This window comes from Kryptolebias marmoratus, linkage group LG2, assembly GCF_001649575.2.
Source record: "Kryptolebias marmoratus isolate JLee-2015 linkage group LG2, ASM164957v2, whole genome shotgun sequence".
Classification (NCBI taxonomy): Eukaryota; Metazoa; Chordata; class Actinopteri; order Cyprinodontiformes; family Rivulidae; genus Kryptolebias; species Kryptolebias marmoratus.
Window position 1 is genome coordinate 22071030 of NC_051431.1, and position 15681 is coordinate 22086710.

At 40.2% G+C, this 15681-nt stretch overlaps 1 protein-coding gene across 1 annotated transcript in view; it reads left to right on the forward strand.

Annotated features, from left to right (window-relative positions):
• Positions 1–15094, forward strand: part of LOC108249705 (von Willebrand factor A domain-containing protein 5A) — a 17082-nt gene extending 1988 nt beyond the window's left edge. The window contains exons 2-21 of the mRNA XM_017439247.3: positions 170–251; positions 2375–2577; positions 2665–2887; positions 4356–4522; positions 4612–4726; positions 6768–6940; positions 7044–7132; positions 7220–7364; positions 8932–9011; positions 9111–9225; positions 9314–9472; positions 9559–9698; positions 9795–10012; positions 10211–10264; positions 10472–10519; positions 10684–10713; positions 12745–12804; positions 14243–14400; positions 14566–14689; positions 14799–15094. Coding sequence (XP_017294736.1) covers positions 209–251; positions 2375–2577; positions 2665–2887; positions 4356–4522; positions 4612–4726; positions 6768–6940; positions 7044–7132; positions 7220–7364; positions 8932–9011; positions 9111–9225; positions 9314–9472; positions 9559–9698; positions 9795–10012; positions 10211–10264; positions 10472–10519; positions 10684–10713; positions 12745–12804; positions 14243–14400; positions 14566–14689; positions 14799–14878 — 2424 coding nt within the window. The 5' untranslated portion in view covers positions 170–208 and the 3' untranslated portion in view covers positions 14879–15094. The remainder of the gene's footprint in view (positions 1–169; positions 252–2374; positions 2578–2664; positions 2888–4355; positions 4523–4611; positions 4727–6767; positions 6941–7043; positions 7133–7219; positions 7365–8931; positions 9012–9110; positions 9226–9313; positions 9473–9558; positions 9699–9794; positions 10013–10210; positions 10265–10471; positions 10520–10683; positions 10714–12744; positions 12805–14242; positions 14401–14565; positions 14690–14798) is intronic.
• Positions 15095–15681: the final 587 nt, after the last annotated feature.

The following is a 15681-nucleotide window of genomic DNA, read 5'->3' on the forward strand; positions in this document are numbered from 1 at the left end:
AATCATCAAAATTAAACGAAATAAACATTTGAAATATATGAGTTTGTATGTAATGTATGAATATAATATACAAGTTTCACTTTTTAAATGGAATTACTGAAATCAATCTACTTTTTCATGATATTCTAATTTTATGACCAGCACCTGTATTTGTTGGTCTCTGCCGCAGGAAGTCCTGAAAGATTTTTCTCCACCTGTCCCAGGAAGGATGTCGGACTGCAGCGGTCTGCTGACTCCAGAGAAGGAGCCAGGTATGGTCACCAAACAAACAAACAAACAAACAAACAAAGAAAAAAACTCTCTCTAAATATTCCAGTGATGGACGATGGCCTTGTCTCCACTTTTAGAGTTTATAAGCTGATGTGTGTGCATGGGTGCAGTGGCTTTAGGATATTGACGACAAAAACAAAAGTTAAAGTGTGCCAGTTCAAATACCGCCTAAAATTCCAACATACATCAGCTTTGAACTGTATAAGAAGTGGAAGGGAGCTAAGGAACATTGAAGCTGCTGCCAGTGGCTCATTAGTGTCGCCATGGTAACCACACACCTGCCTCTGTCACTCCCTGACAGCACTCTTAACCCTCCCGTGGCCTTTGGGACAAACTGACCTGAGGTTACACGGGCTTCTCTACCTCGATTCGTTTCTCTCTTTTGAGGGCTTCAGGACTAGAAAGTAAAACTTTAGTTTTTGGGGACTCGGGGAAGCTGAAACCATTACTGGATTGAACAAAAACTGGTGCTCGTCTTTTTTTTTTTTTTTTTTTTTTTTTTTGTGCAAAAGTATTTTTCCCAGGTGAGCTGTGACTGATGCTACTTGAACACACACACACTGTCTATGGTTATTGCTGTGCAGTTGTGTGTAGATGGAAGCCTATGTTTTGTATCATTTTGAACGATCAACGCTTCTTCAACCAATTCGAGGAACTTTTTTGATCAGAGTAACTGACTGCGGCTGCCCCGTATCACTTCACGCTCCTCATCGTTTTTGGTCCCGCTGTTCCTTCCCAGTCTGTTTACCTGGAGCCGTGAACGCATTCTTGATTTCTTTTGCAAAACTGGGACCGCGGCAGGGATCCTCCATCCACCGGGCGAAGAACCGGTACTGGTAGCCTAACTGTCCCTGGATTGTGTAGTACCAAGTCGCACAGAAATGTGTAGAGCATTTCGTTTTGTAGAGTATTTTATTTTAAAAATTGAACGCTTTCGTTCCTACGTCTTGCCTGCGCTTCACTCAGTCCCAGTGTTCTTTCACAATTAGTTAAAAAAAAAAAAAACTTGGAGAACATCTTTTTCCCTACTTGTCCATTGTCCAAATTGTCTAGTATGAAACCTGTTCTTGATGCAAAAAAGGTCGAGGTTCACTGCTCTACGAGGCCAAACACATGGAAGTTACACGCAAGTCTGAAGCACAATTTGGCCAAATTTCTTCCCGTAGACTGCCTATTGGAGCACTTGCGGTGTGTCGTGAGTGAGGCTTTAGTTAAGTAGTAAAACTGTCCACGGGGCAATGTTTTAGTTGTATTTTTACAGTGTTGTTATGCAGGAGAAATGACGAGTCAAAATGGCCCTTCGCTTCAGTTTTGAGGGGATAATTCTGAGCTCAGATCTGATGGAAGTCAATGAGAGTATCGGTGTGCGCATTCTGCGCTCCGAGGGGATGTGAGAGAAAACCACAAAGTCTTATTGCATCAAGAAACACACTGGGTGGAAGAAAATGTCCACGTTTTGCTTCATAAGAAGTGTGAACTCTTTTACCAATTGAGCTGCATGTTTTGATGTCATTTTTTTTTTCTTTTTTTTTTTTTTTTCGGTCTAGAAAGCTGCAACTTGCAGGAGGAGAAGTTGTTACAACTATAATTATGGGTGCTTCAATACTTTTGCTCTTTTATTAACAAAGTCAATAGGTTTATTTAATAATTGCTATTTTCTTATTTGTAAGCACCGGAAGGAAAAAGCTGATTTCAAACGGCCATAAATTCTTTTTTCGTACACCTTAGGTTGGAAGCTTTTGAGGCGTTTGACAAACTTGCGCTGTTTTTACAGAACTCAACCTACAGTTCTGTTAGACTAGACTTAAATCAAGTCACAGTACACTCTCTTCACAACACCAATGGACTGCTATCTGTTGCTTTTCTGGTTTTCCTGCACTAAGATGCATAGTTTCTGACTCAGTAAAAATGGGATTATTATGATAATGCAAAATAAATCAATCAGATTCCTGACCGACCTAACAGTATAATGGATAGAATCTAAATGTCAGTAGTATCTCCAGCTTCTGTACAAGTCTGTCTCATATTTGTTTAAGCAAATGGTTTTTTAAAACATGTTTTTGGTTATCAGTAACCATAATTTTTTTTTCTTTTTTTTTGCCAGTTCCTCTAAAGAGCATTGACGTTCAGCTGGAGGTGAGGGACCATGTAGCTACAGTGGTCTCCACTCTGAGCTACCAGAACAAGGAGGACAAACCACTAGAGGCTGTTTTTGTCTTCCCTCTGCCTGGAGATGCTGCTGTGTGTCATTTCAGTGCTGAGGTTGGACAGACCCACATTGTAGCTGAGGTGAAGGAGAAGCAGCAGGTGAGCTGGACAGAAAGGATTCCTCTCTAGAAAGGAGCTGAAACACAGTAAAGTGAACATTCCTGACATGTTTCATGTGGACCCCAGGCTCGGGAGGAGTACGATGATGCACTGAGCTCCGGTCAGCAGGCCTTCCTGTTGGAGGAGAGTGTGCAGAGTCCAGATATATTCTCTCTGAGTGTGGGCAGTCTGCCTCCAGGAGAGAGCGCCTCCATCAGGCTGGAGTACGTCACTGAGCTGGCTGTGCAGGCGGATGACGGGCTGAGGTTCTGTCTGCCTGCTGTGCTCAACCCTCACTACCAACCTCAGGGTAGGAAACGCAGTCAGACAAGAAAAAATGTTGCAAAATACAGAAAAGTCCTGCTTTCCCAACGCTGAAAACCCAGGCTGTTCAAACACCTCTGGCTTTAAGCATTTGTTCAGAGGGGGGAACACAGAAAGGGATGCCGCTGTTGCAACATTCAGGAAAACACACACACACACACACTCTCCAAAGTCAGATAATCAAGTCAAGTTGGAGCTTTATTTGCCCGAAGAAATATGAGTCATCTCCTATCTGTCTGTGATTGCCAAACATGCTTTCATAGTATCAACTTTAACCACTGTGACACACCTATGTGGGGCTGTGACTGAAGTGAGACAAAAGTTCAGTTTCTCTGGGGATTTCATATTTGGGTAACTTTTAGAACATGAAGAGGATGGATATGTTCCAAGTTGTGGCGTTCAAGTGTGATTACATAACATGCAAAGCATTTCCTGTTACTGCAAATTCTGCCTATTGTGATTTGGCGGAGGGGGAATATTTGCACAACACAGTGACACGAAGTTAAATTGAGTTGTTATGTTCCTCTTTTCTCTTTAGAGTAGATTTACAGCATCGGAGGTTCAGTAGTGAAGTTTAAATTTGGAGAGTCTTCAAGGCTGAGTTAAACGTGGTTGTTGTCTGTAACACTTTACACTCGTCTACATACTTTACCCATTCACTTATTGTTCAGTAACATTAATATATAAGCATGGTAGTCATTAATGAGACCATCTTAACTACTTTTTACTGAACCATCATTTTTCCTCTCCATAAAATCAGCCTTTAGAACAGTTTTTCTGAATTTGCCTTGAATGTACTTAATGACATGGTTAATTCTTATGTAACATAAAACACTTAATCACATGCATACGTAAAGCCCGAAGAATGTGCAGAACTTTACCATTAGTAGTTTGATAATGCAGAAAGATCCCCAAATTTGGAGCCAAATTGTGCCTAGACTCTCGCTTTAAGCTCAAGCAGAAAACTCCTCTTGTTTTGTTGTATTACTAATTCACAAAGCTCATATTTAGCAGAACTTTTTTGTGGTTCTAAGTAAGAAAACAACTTTTCTTTTACTAATAAATATGGTGAAATAGCAGCGATTTGAAGAAAACTCTTAATTAAGGGTCAATTAATTGTAGGCTTAATCATTCAGAAGTATTAACTGTATACATGGCATTAGTATGCAACTGATCAGTATATAAATAAGCAACTAGTTACTCTGTAAATTGTAGACTAATTCAAAGAGTGTAGTTTAGGAAGTGAAGCTCCTAGACCACATCTAGACCTGAAGTTCTTAATAGCGTGAATAATGTTGGTGTAAAATNACCTCAGGGTAGGAAAACCTGCTGATGGATGGAGGCTGTCATGTTCACAGGAGACAATAGTCCTATTTGAGTCGTCCAGCCTCACAAATGTTCCCCTTTCAAACATAAACCAGGTGACTCCCAGTTGTCTCTGATGTTGTTTACAGGTAGTGAAGGCACCAGTGCCCAGGTGACCTCAGTTCCAGCCTCTCTGGTCCCCTACAGTCTGTCCTTTTCTGTCCAAGTGTCCTCTCCTCGTCCAGTCTCTAAAGTAGAGTCCAGCTGCTCCCTGGAGCCTCTTCAGTATCTCAACACTGATCAAACACAGGCCTCGGTGGGTAGAGTGCTCATGCTACTGCTGTGTGTGGTTGATACAAACAAGATAAATATCTTTATTTATATTTGTGTGTTTTTGAACTGCAGGTGAAGTTGGCTGCAGGACACAAGTTTGACAGAGACATTGAACTGCTGATTTATTACAAAGACGCCCACCAGCCCACTGCTGTGGTGGAGGCAGGACAGGCCTCTGCCAAGACTGGTGAGTGATTTAATATTTCCCTGTTAGGACATTACATTTAACCTCTCCTTTCAAATGTTAGGTGAAACTCCCAAAAACAGATATTTTAGGCTTTTTTAACATAAGTGAACAAGAAAACACTTCATTCTTTTCAAAGCGCTTATAAAGTAAGAAATATGTTTGTAAAAAAAACAAAAAACATTGTAGTCCTTTGATGCTTTTAAATAATAAAAGCAGTCAGTGCAGCTTTGCATTGCTCACTAAAAAAAACTGGATTAAGGTAGATTCACATGATTTTAGATGATGACAGAACAAGGTACACCTCAATAATATATCATATAAAAATGTTCATTTATTTTAGTAATTCAATTTAAAAGGGAAACTCGTAGATTCCTTACACACAGAGTGATATGGTTCAAGCATCGATTTGATGATTGTGACTTACAGCTGATGAAAACCTACAATTCAGTTTCTCAGAAAATTTGAATATTACCTAAGACTAATAGACTGAGAAGCTGTGGACTGTGGCTGGAGTCGGTGTTTCAAGAGTGGCCACCCACAGATGGATCCAGGACCTGGGAGATAGCTCACCCATTCTTTGTGTTTAGCCACTTGAACCAGACACAATGACAAAAACGACTAGTTCAATGTCCTCTTTTCAGATGAAAGTAAGTTTTACATTTCATTTGGAAACCAAGGAGGAAGCGTGGAGAGGCACAGAATCCGAACTGCTTGAGGTCCATTGTGAAGTTCCCTCAGTCTGTGATGGTTTGGGGTGCCATGTCATCTGCTGCTGTTGGTCCACTGGGTTTTATAAAGTCCAACGACTTGGCACCTGCCCACACTGCTAAAAGTACCAATACTTGGTTTAATGTCCATGGTATCACTGTGCTTGACTGGCAGCAACTTGGCCTGACCTAAACCTCATTGAGTTAATGTGGGGTTTTGTCAAGAAGAAGACGAAAGACACCAGACCCAACGCCGCAGACAAGCTGAAGGCTGTTATCAAAGCAACCTGGACTTCCAACACCTCAGCAGGTCCACAGGCTGATGGCTTCCATGTCACGCCACAGTGATGCAGTAATTCATACAAAAGGAGACCAAAACCAAGTATTTAGTGCATATAATAAGCCAACCTTTTTGTGTTTTAAAAACATTTTTTTATTGGTCTTATGTAATATGATTTCCTGAGAAACTGAATTTTAGGTTGGCTATAGTCATCAAAATGAACAGAACTAAACATTTGAAACTGTAGGAGTTTCACTTGTTGAACTGATTTGGTGAAATAAAGTAACTTTATAATGATATTCTAATTTATTGAGATGTACCTGCATGTAAGAGGAAGAACACACTGCTTCACACATCAGTACTTTTGATTTTTCCATTGTTGTCAGTACTACTACACATTGGGATTGGGTCTTGACTGTCTCTTTTTGACTGATTTCAATGAGGAAACATTAGAAATGGCAACAGGATGCGTTTCTCTTTAATACTTTGTTTTTTTGCTGCTCTTTGTGATGGCGTAGCACAAGCTTTGTGTGGAAATATATATATATATATATATATATATATATGTATATATAAAGATTTATTAGGGGTTAAAGCCTTCTGTCTAAAAGCTAAAGGTGAACTGGATGTGTATGTGTCAACAAGATGATGATTCTCAGTACAGTAAAAATTGGTAAAAGGCCTGGTGAAAGCTCAAATTTAGGTGTAATTTAGATATTTAGAAGATGTATTATTTTAAATAGAGCTGTGTATGCAAACATAAAACCACCTTCAAGCACAGAGGAGTGGGGAATTTGGCAAAAAGACTTTGGGTAAAAAAAAAAAAAAGACATTCATTTTTGTCACTAGTAAATTAGTTGTTTAAAAAGTTAATTATTGTGATTTTGTTAAAAATAATCACCTTTTATGTCACCACAGATTTCAAAAATATTTTAATGTATCTTTTTTTTTTAATTTACTGAAAGGCAACAAGGCGTTTGTTTGCTTTTTGACACCATGTGTTGGTATAAATGTCAAACACGGTATTTGTCTTGGCCTTTGTCCTTTGTGTCAGGCACTCTGATGGGTGATCCAGTGGTGATGTTGAGCCTGTACCCGGAGTTCTCCAACCCGGTGACGTCTTCGCTCGGCTCACATGGAGAGTTTGTGTTCCTGCTGGATCGATCGGGGAGTATGGATTTCCCTTTGTATTGTGAAAGTCATCAGAGTCGTATTGCCAGTGCCAGGGTAATCTTTTATGTGTAATAAATAGAATCTTGTGTTTTTACAGCGTCCCAGTCATGAAATGGTATTTATTTATTTATTTTTCCTCTGTCTCTCTTTTGTTCAGGATACTCTACTGCTTCTGTTGAAGAGTTTACCGATGGGCTGCTATTTCAACATCTACAGCTTCGGGCACACTTACGAACACATCTTCCCGTAAGCTTTTGCACGCATATTTGCGCATTGGTTGCCTCCGACTGTGCAACAAGTGTGCGCACTAAAGTTTGTATCTTTTCCCAACAGTAAGAGTGTGAAGTACAGTCGGAAAACTTTGAAACAAGCTGTGAAAAAGGTTGAAGTGATGGACGCTAATCTGGGAGGGACGGAGATCCTGGAGCCTCTCCAACATATTTACAGACAGCCCTGTATTCCCAAGAAACCTAGACAGGTAATTAACACACACACGCACACACACACATACACACACACAGAGGCTGAAACAGATATAACAGTTTATTCACCAGTCAGTCATCAATGCAATTGCACCCACTTTCCTGCCCAGACATTTAAATCTAAATTACTTGAAGGGATAATCCAGCCATTTTGAAGTGTGGTATATTGGAAACGTTATAAACAAATAATATTTGGCCTGTTGTAGATACCTATTTGCACAACTTCAGTTTAGAGAAACAGAGGTCAAATCTGACCCGATCGATGAGCGAACAATTCATTAGACCAGCTGTAGGCTGATTAAAGCCATCCTTGGCAGTGTTCTGAAAATATAGCTGTTTTTTGTTTGTTTTGGGCTAAATGTTTCAATTGACTATTTATCAGAATCCTTCTAAAAAAAAGTTAGTCAGTTTTGTCAGAGTTTGATTAATCAGATTGGATTACCAGAAAGCTGCATCGTGAGTTTCTCTTTAAAGTTTGTTCTGATTGTTTTCAGAGTTGTTCGGACCCACTGTGGTCACTGTGAGCTATAATTGTGCTGTGTCAATCGCAGAATAACAGTCTGAGCAGCGTTATGTTATATTCATCTAATTAGAGATGTTCCGCTGTGCATCGTGTTGCACTGCGTTAAAATCTTTGGCCTTTGCTCAGACACAGAGCTCTGCGAAGTCACTCGTCCCTGTATTATATGCAAGTAAGCTTACCAAGAGATAATTCTACAAAAAAATGGGACTCTACTGACTCTGAACTTTGTTAATGTCAAAATAATACCAGTTCAGACGTCTGAATGTGTTTTTTACAGAAACAGCTGCAGACCTGGTGATGTCCTGCTTGTTGCCAACTGACATGCCTGCATGTGTATTTCTGTACAGATCGGATAATTGACATTATTTAGCTTCTTGCTAATTATCTAGTTAAGCTTAGCTCTTCTTGTTTTGAACACCTTCTTCCTGACTCCATGGATTGAGCCAGTCATGTTTTGTGAGTCCAACCCCTCCGTCACACAAACACACACCCATCCATCCATCCATTGTCTTCCGATTATCCGGGGTCGGGTCGCGGGGGCAGCAGCCTAAGCGGGGAGACCCAGACTTCCCTCTCCCCAGCCACTTGGGCCAGCTCCTGCGGGGGAACTCCAAGGCGTTCCCAGGCCAGCCGAGAAACATAGTTCCTCCAGCGTGTCCTGGGTCTTCCCCGGGGCCTCCTCCTGGTGGGACTTGCCTGGAATACCTCACCAGGGAGGCGTCCAGGCGTCTCACCCTATCTCTAAGGGAGAGCCTAGACACCCTGCGGAGAAAACTCATTTTAGCCGCTTGTATTCGCGATCTCGTTCTTTCGGTCACTACCCAAAGCTCGTGACCATAGATGAGGGTAGGAACGTAGATCGACCGGTAAATCGAGAGCTTCGCTTTTTGGCTCAGCTCTCTCTTCACCATGACAGATCGGTTCAGTGCCCGCTTCACTGCAGACGCCGAGTCTATATTATGAGTCAGATTGTGTCATTGATCATTGATGTGTCTTCTTTCATCAGGTAATAACGTAAAATGAATCTTTCTCATCCCCAGCTGTTTGTTTTTACCGATGGCGAGGTGTCTTCCACTAAAGCAATTCTAGATGAAGTGAAGAAAAACGCTGATTCGCACAGGTGTGGCCAAAGTAACACAACTCGGCATCTTTCTGAAAGCGTTTCATGTTCTCCATGTCTTTTATAAATACAAAGAAAACCTGCATCTCTGTATTGTAGGTGTTTCTCTTTTGGGATTGGAGAAGGAGCCAGCTCTGCTCTGGTCAATGGGATGGCAAGGGAAGGAGGAGGTCACGCTCAGTTCATCACGGGAACTGAAAGGATGCAGCCAAAAGTAAGTTATGACAGAGATTTATTTTGGTCTGTTTGTTAAATTTGAAACTGTAAGTTTTAACTTTGGCCAGTTTTATCGTCTCCATTAGGTGATGCAGTCTCTAAGATTCGCATTACAGCCACTTGTTGCTGACATCTCAGTCACATGGGATTTACCAAAGGGAGTGTCTGCCACCATCCTTTCTCCACCAATCACAGCAATTTTTCAGGGTCAGAGGTCACTGATTTACGCCCAGCTCACTGGAAAGGTAGGAGCTGTGCAAACCGAAACAAAGAATTGTCTCTCAATATGCTTTTCAGTCAGAATAACAAATTATCTGCTCGGCAATCGCAGAGTTCAGAGGCAGCACAGGGCTGTTTCACAATGAATTACACCGTAGCGGGTCATCCTTGTCAGAACCAGCTGCGCTTTAGTCTCCAGCCAGCAGAGGAGACCAGACAAGACACAGATCAGAAAGATCTGCCACATACTCGGTAATACACTTACAACTAAAGGGGCAAAAATGTGTTGCGGTACATGTCAAAGTGGATCTGTAATAATCACTCGTGCTTTCTTGTTTCCGTCCGCAGCTTCACCGTCCACAGACTGGCTGCACTCACTCAGATTCGCTCCCTGGAAATGGAGGAAATGAATAACTCAGAGCAATATACTAGAATAAAAACGAAGCTGGTTAATCTGAGTGTGCAGTCTGGAGTTGGCAGCATCTTCACTGCCTTCGTCGCTGTGGGCAAAAGCGATGGCAAAGTCGTACAGGGACCGCTGATCTACAGGGAGGATCCGAACTACCGTGAGTCACTTCCATGTGTTTGATCGGAAAACAACACATTTTCTGCTGTGTTTTGTACTTTATGGTGCACAGAGCTAGTTTACAATTTAAAACAGTGCTGCTGTTTGTGCTGTTTTTCTTTCTTTTTTTACTGCAGCTTTGTTAAAATTCAGTTTGTCCTGTTTTTTTTTTAAATTTTTTGTTTTTTATTTTGCACAGTTCCCTTGCTTCGTGGAGGTCTGTTGGGGTTATTTAAAGAAAGTACACCAAATGGTACGTAATGAAATCTAAATATTTGTTGTGTTTGTGGTTTTCTCTTCATATTTTTTTACTCATATGTACACCAGCAAAACAGGAATTGGGGTCTGTAAAAAAACAAGAAAAAACACTTAATTTCTCGGGTAAATGAGGGTCTGCTGGGTGTGAAATGGATAAATCTGTTATGAATCCAAATATCTGAAACACTTCTTGTCTCCACAGTTTTCAGACGTGCTTACTTGTCCCTGAGAAAAAGAACTAGGACACATGGTAAGGAAACTATTGCAAAATCGTCTTGTTGCAGGGCATGGTTTTGGCCTGCAGGGTGTGCTGCAGGATAATGGTTTTGACTAGCCACTGTGTGATGTTGTGATTTTATTTTTACAAATTTGAAATTTCTAATAAAATGTCTTTTTGACTGCTTTTCTCTTCAGGAAGCACTATAAAGAAGAAACTAACATCAGGTAAGCAATTCTCCCTCCTTTTTTTTATTTTTTTAATTTTTTAGCTCAGTATGAAAATAGATAGGACTTTGTTTTAGCTGCTCAGTTTCTTTAGAAACACTGAGGACGACTTCACAGGAAAGAAGAAGGCAACATAAACGGCAAACTCTCTAAAAATTAGTTTACTATAACCTGCCTACAAGGGCAAAAGCGAAAAGATGTTTTTGCCTTTGCCTGAGCGTATGTCAGTGTGTTACTTGCCTTTAGTGTTAGCATAATATCTTGTGAACCAGTGGACAGATCTGAATGACACTCTCCGAAAGTAATTATTGGATAAACATCTACAAACTGATTAAATTCTGGAGTCGGTCACATATAAGGTGGTCGCCACCTTGGTAAACACAAAAATGAATGTCTCAGTCAGTTTTCCAGATATTGAGCTAAAATTTGGTGTGGTAGTAGCTGATACTTGTCCTCAACACATTCTCTAAGCGCTAATCGATCAAGCTAGATATGTTTTTAAAGACTTTGCCATTAACTGTCTGAGTCAACTGTCTGTCTGTTTTCTGAATGTTTCATTAAAATCCATCCATAACTCAGCCACTTTCACAGATATTGAGCTAATATTTGTTGTGGTAGTGCCTGATAGTTATCCCAACATCTTTTCTTAAAGGGGTAGTTCAGTCAATTTTAAAGGGATGTTCTGTCTAATAGTAATCAATAGGATCTTGTCAGCCGTGACATCAGTCATGGAGCATGAAGATTGAGTAAGAGGTCAGTTTTCATCCAGGCTAGGATAATGGCTAGCCAAATGAGTGCAAAGTTTTTATTGTTTTTTCAGGCTTACAAAATAACTCTCTTTCAAAAACGACATACCAACACAACATTAGCTAGCAGTAAACCTCTACACTTTTGCGTGACATCCATTGTTTAGTTTGCTGCTGTTTTCTCAACCCAACAACGTCCACGTTGCTACACAAATCCATGCTCGCTGTGGACGGATAGACCGTGTGTCTGCCGATGGCACTGAGCAAAACGGCACTTGCTGAGCAAATGACGCGCGAAGACTGGAGCAAAATCCAGGCGCCGCACTATTTTATTTCACCAGTTGAACACTGAAGACCCAGTTCAGTCTACTTCGATCAGCTGACATTAAGATGCGTCTGCCAGTTGAACCCTTTGAAGCTTTCTCCTTACTCTGATCTGAGGTGTCGTTAATGAGCCATTTGTGCCGGCAGCTTTCCAGCACGGACCCTGTGGGTGCCAGTTTCATAAAAGTGCTCTCAAACTGATGGTTGCAAACGCAATAAAAACAGCTAGAAAGCATGAAGCTGAACACGTCTTACTGATTTATGGTTTTTTTGGCCAAGCCCCCCCCCNNNCCCCCCCCCCCCCCCCCCGCTGACTGCTGATCAAATTGTCATCAAAGCATAAAGCATACAGCTTTGAAGAATCTAATACATGTAAGTTTCTAAAAAAAAAAAAAAGAATCTGTAATTAGTTAGTAGTTGATTTCACTTTTTACACATGGCACACATTTATTCGAACACTTGATGAAAGTAGAAGATTGTAAACCTTATTATATTCAAGTTAAGTAGCCAGATATGTTCTCCCATTCACACTTAAATACCCACAAAAAATAAAAAAAACATAAGCTCTTGACTGCAGTAATGCTATTTCAAAGCAAGCAAGGTAAATGCAGAATTACCATCTATTACAAAGAGTCCCTGGATTACCAAATGTATGGCTGGAGATTAGATCAAATTCTTAAATTAAAGTGTGAAAACTTATATTTTGATCTCAGAATTTGTGTTTTCAGTGTTTTACTACATTTAAAATGTCTTAATAGTTTGGTTTCATTATAATGAATAATTTATCGCAATTTCATACATATATTATAACTGAATGTTCTTAACTGCTTGGGTAACTTGTTTTCTTTCAGTTTATTTTCAGTGTCTAAACTTAGATAGTTTTACATACCCCTTCCCCCCACCCTCGATAAGATTCTGATCCTTTTGCTTGATGTTTTTTTTTTTTTTTTTTACCAAAAAGCTTTTAGCGGGACTGCCTTCAGCTTCAGGAACGATCAGAGTGCTTCACCTCAGAGCAGTGGTAAGCCAACACAAAGGTTTAGATTTAAAGGAACATATTTCTGATTTAGCAAAATGTATCTATAACTATCCGTAGGAATAATATGCAAGGCATATTTTAGGTTATTTTTCCTTCCTTGTGTGTATTCATAGATGATTTCTTTTGCATGATGTGTTTGCTACAGCTGAAGTGAAAAGGGTTACATTTATCATGGACAAAAAAGTCAAAACAATTTCTATTTTTAAAATCAAAATTTTGGTGCAAAAACTTGAATTTACCGTGGATCTTCTGTATTAAATACATGCACCTGAATGCTTAATAAGTGGTGCAGAAGTTTTGGAGTGTGTTTTAGCTTGACAAAGCCATGGCCCGTTAGCTTCTCATTAGTGATCATGATTGAAAGCAGCTAGTAGTTTCTCATAAACAGTGTTTGTTTGGCAGTACTCACTGCTCTGACCAATGGGGAAAAAAGGGAAGGTCCAAAGAATCCAGTGAAGATCTAAAAAGGAGAGGAAATTGTTTAGGATGTTCAGGAGCAACCCTGGAACCACCCAGGCTCAAGCCTGCCATCAGCTGGAATCTGCTGGAACACCAATGTCTTTGTTCACAGTGAAGCAGGTTTTTATATCACCGTAGACCGAGAGGTTGCTGACCAAGAAAGAAGCCCCTGCTCCAAAAGCAGCAGCTGCGAGTTAGACTGAAATTCACAGCTGCCTACATGGACGAATCAAATGCCTTTTGGAGAAAAAAATCATGAACTATTTGGCCACAGTGACAACAAGTATATTTGGAGGGGTCAAAGTGAGGCTTTTAAACTTAAGAGTACTCTCCAGCTTGGTGGTGGTAGCATCATGCTAAAGTAGAAAGAGTATTTCCTCCAAATTCTTCAACAGCTAGGTGGTTGAAACTTGGACATAACAGGGTGTTCCAGTAGGACAATGATCCCAAACACACATCAGAACTGGTTTCTGAATGGATAAATCAGACTAACATGAAGCTTCTGGAATGGCCTTCCCAAAGGTCCAACCTCAACCCTGTGAAATTCAAGAACTATGCTTAAAAGCCGAGTCTGTGTAAAGAAATCAGCCAGTTTAAATGAAGAGAAGTGATAAAACTTCCAGCAAGAATGATTTCAAAGACTTGCTGATGGATAGAAAAAGCATGTGGTTGAGGGGCAACTCACTGAGACGTTTAACTGAATGTTAGTGGGAGTGTATGCATATATTTGAGCCCAAATGTAGTTTTGATCCTGTGTGGATTAGACAAAACCCGCAATGAATCTAAACTTCTGCATCCAGTTCTTGTTTTAAAACAAATTTGAGTTGTGTTGTGTAATCATTACACCCTGTCAAAACAACTGTTCAAATAAATTATTTACTTTCATGCTGTGATGAGTGGATGTAAACGTCTGACCATAACTGTACATCTACGATGATAGAAACTTTAAAATCCTCTTCAGGTGAGAATGGAGCCACAGAGTCCCCGAAGCCACCCAGGGATCCTCTGCTGCAGCTCGTCTCCCTGCAGGAGGCTTCTGGCTGCTGGCTGCTCGGTCCAGCTTTAGCTGCTGCTCTGGGAAAAACCACAGAAGAGGTGGCAAAAACAAAGCCTGCATCGGTAGGTTGCTGTCACATAAAAGATGAAATATACATGAGTTGCAGCCTGCACGATCAGAAACTGTCAAACAGCAACAAAGGGCAGCAAACACAGATAAATGGTATTTGACAACAACTTTTGAATGTTCTTTTTCACTCAGTTGTTGCTGTTATTTTGTTGAATTAGAGCAAAACGAAGGTGTGGGCCACGATTTTGGCTCTGATCTGGCTTCATGGGTTTAAAATGGATGCAAAGCAGGAGTGGGAGCTTCTTGCAATGAAAGCAACATCATGGCTCTGTGATAAGAGAGGTAAGAAACATAAAAATACTAGCTGGTAAAGGGCTATTTTTAGCCACATGTGCAGCTCTTTGTCTTTACGCCATTTGATTTACATGTTGCGATGCTTCTCTTCCCCCAGCTGTGTGGATCACGGAGTGTGTGGAAGCTGGAAACGAGCTGTTGGGTTGTAATGTGCAGAAAGATGAGCTGGGACTCTGAGGGATTCACCGAGCTGGCCTCTGGTTTAGGATTATTCCACAGAAGCTTCCTTTAATTTCCATTTTACATTACTGCACTTTTATTTCACCGCATAGTTTTTATATTCCATCTTCATAAAAATGAAACGACACGAAATAATGCTAGCACCTTATTATTCTTACTGTTTTTCCTGCACATCATGAATACATAAATCCCCCAACTGGGAGATAAAGGGCTTGTCACGTGTTTTGTACTGTTGCTTTTTATCTCTATGTTTTCTAAAAGAATAAGTAAAATTGTAATATTGTATTGAAGGGAAAAAAGCCATAGAACCAAAGAATTTGTACACAGACATGACTTTATTACATTTCTTCATGTAGGTATTTATTGATTACCTTCTCTTTTTGAAGCCAAATAGCCCAAAAAAATTAATTTCACTTTTTCTTTATAATTCTGTAGGACATTGTTTTTGGCACACATAGTGTTAAATGTGATCATGTAACTCAAATCTAATTGTTTTTTTATTTTTTTATTAAAATGATCATAAACCACATACATTTCTCTCTTTTTTCCCATTTTATATAACATCCTCAACGTGGATGCACAACAATAAGTACCAGATCAGTTCATGACTTTTACATTTGATTGTTGACATTTGGCTCTGGGTTCCACATGTCCTGCCACTTTAATATCCCTTGAATGAATATCGTTACAACTGAACACTCTTTTTGTTTATTGAGAAAGATAAAATGTGAGTTTGAAGTGATATAATTAACAGTAGTTCAAGCCAAAAATGCCACTGTGAACAGATTGACAACTAAGTG